The sequence below is a fragment of the Salmo trutta genome, unplaced genomic scaffold (genome assembly GCF_901001165.1).
Source record: "Salmo trutta unplaced genomic scaffold, fSalTru1.1, whole genome shotgun sequence".
NCBI classification, from domain to species: Eukaryota; Metazoa; Chordata; class Actinopteri; order Salmoniformes; family Salmonidae; genus Salmo; species Salmo trutta.
In genome coordinates this window covers 456,658-465,652 of record NW_021822565.1, presented here as the reverse complement: position 1 = coordinate 465,652, position 8,995 = coordinate 456,658, and the positions used below count along the sequence as shown (strand labels likewise).

Genomic DNA, 8,995 nt, shown 5'->3' with positions numbered 1-8,995 from the left:
ATCCCTAGTCATAACCAACTTCAGTGGACAAGTGAACCTTCGATAGCCACTGGAGAAGCTCCTCACAGATTAATCCTGGTTTTAACTGTACCAGGCAGTTGGCGTCGTGTGGGCAAGTCCCATGGTGGCGGTGGGGTTCTGCTATGGGCTGGCATAAGCTACGGACAACGAACACAATTGCATTTTATCAATGGTAATTTTAATGCACAGGGATACCGTGATGAGATCCTGAGGCCCATTTACGTGCCACACATCTGCAACAATCCCCTCATGTTTCAGTATTATAATGCACGGACCCATGTCACAGGGATCTGTACACAATTCCTGGAAGTTGAAAACGTCCCAGTTCTTCTTCCAGACATCTCACCCATTGAGCATGTTCAGGATTCTCTGGATCGACGTGTACAAAAGCGTGTTCCAGTTCCCACCAATATCCAGCAAATTCGCAGTCATTGAAGAGGAGTGGGACAACACAGGCCACAATAAACAGCCTGATCAACCCTACGTGAAGGAGATGTGTCTTTCTGCATGAGGCAAACGGTGGTCACACCAGATACTGACTGGTTTTCTGATCCATCCAAGGTATCTGTATTCCCAGTCTTGTGAAATCCATAGATTAGGGATTAATTTATTTCAATTGACTGATTTCCTTATATGAACTGTAACTCTTCTAAATCTTTGAAATTATTGCATGTAGTCTTTATATTTTTTGTTCAGTGTACCTTGTCCAGCAGACAAATGAAAACATATCACCTATGCTGACATTAATATTTTGTTGAGCCCCTAGGCCCATACAGAGGGAGGTAAAAAAAAGATATTCAGTTCTCTGCTTGGAACAAACTTCCAAAGGTCCTGAAATGTCAGGATCTCTTTCAATAAGGTTAAACACTATGATGGAAAATTAAGTTGTGGGTGTTTTGACCCCTAGTTGCACCACACTTTCCCAAAACATCTTCCTGTTAAATGTTTTCTGTGTTTGATGTTGTAAATGTGTCTGAAATTGCTGCTATTCTGGCCAGGTCTCTCTTTATTAAAATCTCAATGATACTAACCTGGTCAAATAACAGTTAGATTTGATAGAGAGGAGGGAACCACCTGTTGCCATACACACACACACACACACACACACACACACACACACACAATGTGTTTTAATAAAATCAACTATATGCATTGAGCTTGTCTGATGCTTTAAGCTTACGGTTTGATGAAATAAGACAAATGCCTCAAGAGGGTGCTAGAGATCTAGATAGAGAAATGTTAATATAAAAAAAAAAAAAAACACTTTACCTGACCCAACTATTCTCCTCCCGCTTCAGCTGGCTTTCACATATTCTGCCATTACTCTCATGAAGTGCCGGTAATTGGCTACACCCGGGGTCGGCAACCTTTCATGTTGAATGCCAATTTATCTTTTCTACCGATCTGCGTGCCAGTTATGGTTTTCATATTACAATTGTGAAACATTTATTTAATTTATAATAACGTCTTCATATATTAAAATCACTGTCATGTGGTTAATCAAAGTTCTATACAAATCTGAATAAAAATGATAAACCTAAAAAGTAACTTCTATTGCCATTTCCAACTACGTAAAAATAGCCCACATAAAGCCAACAAATAAAAACATTGCAGCCTGCAGGTAGAAAATATACTGCTAAAAATGAATATCCTATAAAATCACATTTGTTACATATGGCCTGTCTGCAACGAACTTAAAACACTGTATCAACTATAAAACTTGGGTCCGGCCCAAAGCTTGCGTTAGTGAACTTGCAACATGTATAAAATATTCTGGGCCCTCAGTTTCCAGCGCTGTTATTTGCGGGATAAGTAGTAGTGCCGGAGACTTGGACAGGAGCTCACCGTGGCCGAGTACAGGCATCTCTTCTACTGTTTCAGCTCCTGTTTCTATTATAGAATATCATTTCAAAAGGTATTGTGGAGTTCCTGCACCTAAATATAAAACAGTACCAGCACCCAAAATGAGGACCGGAACCTATTTCAGTCCAATTTAAGCACAGATTTTTTTTTTATTTTTTTTTAAAGTTAAATCAGGTAGGCCTATTTTATGACATTTCCACTGGATCAGAGCATGACATGTTTTCCTTTCGCGCCGAGTGGTTATCGAAAAGGAGAGAGCTGGATAGATTTTTTTCAAATACATTGAAAAACGATGGTAAATTATCAATGGATGTCAAAGCGGACTTCCGTTTGCTTGCTGTTTGAGATGAAGAAAACCTTACTGGAGGAGACTGACTCAGGAGGTACAGAGGTCTTCACATGGCAGATTAATGTTCCGACCATTCCCTCCTAGAAGACAACAGTTTCCCACCAGACAGTCTAAAAGACGTGAGTGTAGTGGATCAGGCCGGTTCCACCAAGCCACCACAATACTATCCCGGTGGACCCAGGACGCAGCGATCAGGCCGGTTCCACCAAGCCACCACAATACTATCCTGGTGAAACCCAAGACGCAGCGATCAGGCCGGTTCCACCAAGCCACCACAATACTATCCTGGTGGACCCAGGACGCAGCGATCAGGCCGGTTCCACCAAGCCACTATCCTGGTGGACCCAGGACGCAGCGATCAGGCCGGTTCCACCAAGCCACTATCCTGGTGGACCCAGGACGCAGCGATCAGGCCGGTTCCACCAAGCCACCACAATACTATCCTGGTGGACCCAGGACGCAGCGATCAGGCCGGTTCCACCAAGCTACCACAATACTATCCTGGTGAAACCCAAGACGCAGCGATCAGGCCAGTTCCACCAAGCCACTATCCTGGTGGACCCAGGACGCAGCGATCAGGCCGGTTCCACCAAGCCACCACAATACTATCCTGGTGGACCCAGGACGCAGCGATCAGGCCGGTTCCACCAAGCCACCACAATACTATCCTGGTGGACCCAGGAGGCAGCGATCAGGCCGGTTCCACCAAGCCACCACAACACTATCCTGGTGGACCCAGGACGCAGCGATCAGGCCGGTTCCACCAAGCTACCACAATACTATCCTGGTGAAACCCAAGACGCAGCGATCAGGCCGGTTCCACCAAGCCACCACAAAACATTTGGATGACAGATCTTGAGAAATACTATTCAAAGAGCAAATGCACTACTGTTCAAAAGTTTTGGGTCACTTACAAATGTCCTTGTTTTTGAAAGAAAAGCCAATTTTGACCATTAAAATAACATCAAATTGATCAGAAATACAGTGTAGACATTGTTAATGTTGTAAATTACTATTGTGGCTGGAAACGGCAGATGTTTTATGGAATATCTACATAGGCGTACAGAGGCCCATTATCAGCAACCATCACTCTTGTGTTCCAATGGCACGTTGTGTTAGCTAATCCAAGTTTATCATTTTAAAAAGGCTAATTGATCATTAGAAAACCCTTTTGCAATTATGTTAGCACAGCTGAAAACTGTTGTCCTGATTAAAGAAGCAATAAAACTGGCCTGCTTTAGACTAGTTGAGTATCTGGAGCATCAGCATTTGTGGATTCGATTACAGACTCAAAATGGCCAGAAACAAAGTACTTTCTTCTGAAACTCATCAGTCTCTTCTTGTTCTGAGAAATTAAGGCTATTCCATGCGAGAAATTGCCAAGAAACTGAAGATCACGTACAACACTGTGTACTACTCCCTTCACAAAAGAGCGCGAACTGGCTCTAACCAGAATAGAATGTTCTCTGTTGTGTCTCGGTTTTTCCACAAGGCATCCTGTAGTCTGGTTTTAGATATGAAGGAGACATCCTGTAGTCTGGTTTTAGATATGAAGCAGACATCCTGTAGTCTGGTTTTAGATATGAAGCAGACATCCTGTAGTCTGGTTTTAGATATGAAGGAGACATCCTGTAGTCTGGTTTTAGATATGAAGGAGACATCCTGTAGTCTGGTTTTAGATATGAAGGAGACATCCTGTAGTCTGGTTTTAGATATGCCATTAGGGTACTGAAGGAGACATCCTCTACCATTGACAATGGCTGAATATCAACTGCAATCATTTCTGTAATCAGCGCTGTGCTTTTCTCTCTACGTCCATTATCGCACTGCTGTCAACAATAGGTTGGGTCTCACGTTGCCTCTCTCATCATTGCCCCTGTACAGTCACTGTAGCTCAGTTCCACCTCTCAGAGTCCGCACCGCATCACCTTCTCATTTAACGTCTCAGAGAGTCCGCATCTCATCACCTTCTCAGAGAGTCCGCACCTCATCACCTTCTCATTTAACGTCTCAGAGAGTTCGCATCTCATCACCTTCTCATTTAACGTCTCAGTCCGCACCTCATCACCTTCTCATTTAACGTCTCAGAGAGTTCGCATCTCATCACCTTCTCATTTAACGTCTCAGTCCGCACCTCATCACCTTCTCATTTAACGTCTCAGAGAGTCCGCATCTCATCACCTTCTCAGAGTCCGCATCTCATCACCTTCTCATTTAACGTCTCAGTCCGCACCTCATCACCTTCTCATTTAACGTCTCAGAGTATTGTCACAACGGGCTGCTGTCACTTCCCAGTCTCACTAATGTTTCCATGACGATGGCGTTCGGCATTGTTGCATTTGTTATTGTTTTATTTAACCAGGCAAGTCAGTTAAGAACAAATTGTAATTTACAACGACGACCTACGACCCGCATTAGGATTTTTATTTTCTACTTTATGACGATCGGGGCTTGTTAGTTTTGTGATAACAGTACTGTGAATTACATTTTGTCTATATACACACACATGTAACAGTATAGGTTCCTTCCCTCTCTTCGCCCCAACCTGGGCTCGAACCAGGGACCCTCTGCACACATCAACAACTGACACCCCACGAAGCATCGTTACCCATCGCGCCACAAAAGCCACGGCCCTTGCAACGCAAGGGGAAACCCTACATCAAGTCTCAGAGCGAGTGACGTCACTGATTGAAACGCTATTAGCGCGCACCACCGCTAACTAACTAGCCATTTCACATCGGTTACACACACAACTCGTTTTTCATTTATGGATTTTTTCCCCGTAATTTTAAACATTTACGTCATTTAGCAGACACTCTTATCCAGAGCGACTTACAAATTGAAGATCCCAATGTCTTTATTAACGTTGACACCCCTAATGGTCAGTGCCCATTTGTGCCACTTCATTGAGCTGACAAGCTTCAGTCTACTCAGCCCTCACCCTAGAAGCAGTAGCAGTTAGTTCACTCTCCTCTCTGACTGGTGAACTTTCATCGGGCGATAGCGTTCAGTATCGCTCTACCACGCCAAGGCAAGATAGGTTTACAGCCATGTAAAGAGCGCCCTCTTCAGGACAAATATAAATTATTGAGCATTTTCTCAGAAATCTTATAAAAATCGGTCCTCGTAGTCGGCCGATAATATCAGCTTTATAAACATACACATGGCAAGTTCCTCTCAAAAACTTCCCACTTAGCATGTTGAAATAAACAAGCAACAAGCCTTTTGACTTGAGAAAATATCAAGCGCATTGTAAACCAAACCAAATCAGCTAGCCACACTCATTCAAACAGCGGACGAGGACGGATAGAAAACCTGAGCCTTTTCCTACCTTTCTGGCAGTGGTTGGAGGTCCAGCAGCGACAGTTGAAGTTGTCATTGAAGATCGTCTTGATGCATTGACGACTATCTTCCATGATGCCTGGACACACGTCGCCACACTCCTTACTCTGTTTATTCCCCGCTATGAAGTTATTAAACTCAGCGTCCATGATAAGAGACCAGTCAATCGAGTCCAGGTAGCAGAGCTCGGGGTTCTTCTCGATCCGGATGGCTCCTCTAGTGATGTTCTGGAGGCTGTAGAGGCCGATGTCCTTCAGAGAAGTCATCTCGAAGATCACCAGGGCATAATTATAAAAGAGATTTCGCCCTCGGATCACCGTGAGGTTAGGGAACAGGGTGGACAGGGAGTCCAGGCCCGAGACTCTGAATAAAAATAAAATGAAAACTTTGTTTAAAGTGCTTTTTTTTTTTTTTAAAGCAGCAACACACTTTACATCAAAACAACAACATAAGAAGAGATCAAAGAAAAACAAGCTGGAATAATCAAAAAGATGAATAAAATAATTGTGAAATCATTGAGAGGTAGAAGGTGTGTATCTGGCCCGCTAACCTGAACAGCAGCAGGTAGTCAGTGATCATGGTGAGTTTGGGGAAGGAGAGCGATCGGAACACTTCCTGGTTGAGGTTGTAGTTCTTGTCTCCTATTAGGAGGATCTGGAGGTAACCCTCGACGATCGTACAGTTCTCCAGCCGCCGGAACTCACTGATGTCATTACCGATGTCGATGCTGGGACCACAAACTGGAGAGAGGAAAAACAACGGAAGAGACTTCATGCACTTTTCAATTTCATCTAAAGCCCAATAAAGCATTGTAGAGAGCTAGAGAAACAGACTTAGCCTAACAATGATCGCTTTCAGGCTAGAGATGAGAGTTTGAAATCATTTCACTATTGTAATAATATCATATATTTATTGGATATTGGAAACACATGAAGGGGGGGGGGGTATACATAAGAGAAGGTTACTTAAGGCAAAAAATGAAAGGAGGGTGGTTGGTCGGGGTGGACGTTTAATGCAAACGTCTAGCAACCCAGAGGTTGTGTGTTCAAATCTCATCACAGACAACTTTAGTTAAGTTTTCAACTACTTACTACGTTTTAGCTACTTAACTACTACTTAGTATGTTAGCTAACCCTTCCCCTAACCTGACTCACAACCAACGCTTGCCACCTAACTAACGCTAGCCACAACTAATTAGAATTCGTAACTTAGAAATTTTCAAAAAATGTCTAACATTGTACTTTCTGCAAATTTGTAACATCATATGAAATGTAATTCGTTACTTCCACAAATGAATACAAAAACGTAACACATTACACTAAACAGAAAGTCGTTTTACGTACAGAATAACACGACATGTGATGAGACCAGGTTGTCCCTGTAGGTCCATTTTCACTACATTTCATTCAACTAACAATGGTTGTCTAACTCTACAACAAGATGAACAAGTGGGAGCAAAGAGGAGTTGTGCATTAAGATAAATTAATACTATATATATATATATATATATATATATAGTATTAATTTATATATACACACACACACACGTTATCAATTAAGTTAGCTAGTAGTTACCTAGAAAACGTTTTTAAAAACCACTTACTTTCTCCATTTGCGGGCTGAAGGCAGATCGCGGAGACACACAGCAGCAGACCACAGAACAAGGTCAAATGATCCTTTTCTGTCAAAGACTTCATTCCGGTAAAATAAACTTCCTCTCAGCGTCAGAAACAAAAAAACGGGATATGACCCAATTAATTAATGGTCTCTTCTCAAGCCCACAAAAAACACCAAGAACGTGGACTAAAGTGAACCCCCCAAAAAAAAAAAAAAAGAAAAAAAGCGTTGTTCCCTGACTTTTATTCCTAAATGTTGACTTGTTAGTAACGTCGGAAGCCAGAGACTAGCTAGCCGATGCTAACCCCGTTGCTAACCCCGTTGCTAACCCCGTTGCCAACCCCGATGCTAACCCCGTTGCTAACCCCGTTGCTAACCCCGATGCTAACCCCGATGCTAACCCCGATGCTAACCCCGATGCTAACCCCGTTGCTAACCCCGTTGCTAACTCGAATGCTCAATGTGTTGCGGAATGTCTTGAGTCCACTGCGGGGTGGTTTCAATCCAGCAGGAAAACAACGATACGTGAAGGTCTTCGATCGCTATTCTATAATTATCACACACAACAAACAAAAAAATCACTCAACGTTTGGTTTAACACAGACAAAACCACTCATGTGATGTATGAAATGTTATAGAAAAAGAAAAACATGCGTCAGGAATGTCTATCACTTGACAATCCGCATCTTTTCGACTCCATTTCTTGAAAAAAAGCCACTTTGCTCGCTTGAATGCGCTGTTCGCTAGGCGAGGGAGAAAGTCCTCCAACGTGGACGGGAGAGCAGGCTCGGTTCGGCTTTGATGGCGGTATGCTTTAGATAACACATGAATGAAAAAAGACACCTCCTCGACTGAGACACATGATGTTTGATCCAAAATATCCGCCAAGGACGAAAATGGATTTAACAAACTGCAGCCCCCGTGTCTCCCTCCTCCGTCTTCACCCTCATACAGGCAGACTTAACAATTTAAATCCATTTTCCAGCACGGAGAAACGGGATGATTTCAATATCTTCAATGTTCGTTTAGATTCAGACCCTTGTAGTATATCTGCTTTTAGTTATCGATTTTAAACTGTTTTCTTATCTCTTACAACGTCAGTCAGCGGCTCCCGGTTGGAGAGATCACATTCAGCGCTGTAAACAAGGCTTTATGTTTCGTTCAGACACACCGGAGGCTGCTACGGTTTACTAGGCTGGAAGGAAAACCTGGAGAAAATCCAGGAGTGGCTTTGTTTTATCCTCTCACAGATGCTCACCAGCTTGTAGTCCTAAAAAACACGGAAAGGACTTATCTTTCATTGCTATGGAGAAAGTTAATTGGGAAATAAGGTTTTGGGATAAACGCCAAAAAGAAGGTCTGAGGTTAACACAGGTTTATGAGATATTATACGTTTTTTCTATGAGATAATATCATGTCACTTTATATAATGTTTTCATAACCTACATTACTCATCTCATATGTAAATACTGTACTCTATACCATCTACTGCATCTTGCCATCTTGATGTAATGTATCACTAGCCACTTTAAACAATGCTGCTTTATATGTTTACATATCCTACAATACTCATCTCATATGTATTTACTCTTTTTTTTTTTTTTTTTCACCTTTATTTAACCAGGTAGGCAAGTTGAGAACAAGTTCTCATTTACAATTGCGACCTGGCCAAGATAAAGCAAAGCAGTTCGACAGCATACAACAACACAGAGTTACACATGGAGTAAAACAACATACAATCAATAATACAGTAGAAAAATAAGTCTATATACAATGTGAACAAATGAGGTGAGATAAGGGAGG

At 42.4% G+C, this 8,995-nt stretch overlaps 1 protein-coding gene across 1 annotated transcript; it reads right to left on the bottom strand.

Annotated features, from left to right (window-relative positions):
• Positions 1–5,514: 5,514 nt before the first annotated feature.
• LOC115182692 (insulin-like growth factor 1 receptor) lies at positions 5,515–7,526 on the bottom strand. Its single transcript, XM_029744192.1, has 3 exons — positions 7,179–7,526; positions 6,126–6,315; positions 5,515–5,938 (listed from the first exon to the last, which is right to left on the bottom strand). Exons 1-3 carry the CDS (start codon positions 7,270–7,272, stop codon positions 5,515–5,517), a joined length of 708 nt encoding a protein of 235 aa, XP_029600052.1. The 5' UTR covers positions 7,273–7,526.
• Positions 7,527–8,995: the final 1,469 nt, after the last annotated feature.

Coding starts and splice junctions, on each gene's coding strand:
- LOC115182692 (XM_029744192.1), bottom strand. CDS start 7,272: ATGAAGTCTTTGACAGAAAAGGATCATTTGACCTTGTTCTGTGGTCTG. Junction 6,316..7,178: donor TCAGCCCGCAAATGGAGAAA/GTAAGTGGTTTT, acceptor TCCTCTCTCCAG/TTTGTGGTCCCAGCATCGAC. Junction 5,939..6,125: donor GACTACCTGCTGCTGTTCAG/GTTAGCGGGCCA, acceptor ATTTTTATTCAG/AGTCTCGGGCCTGGACTCCC.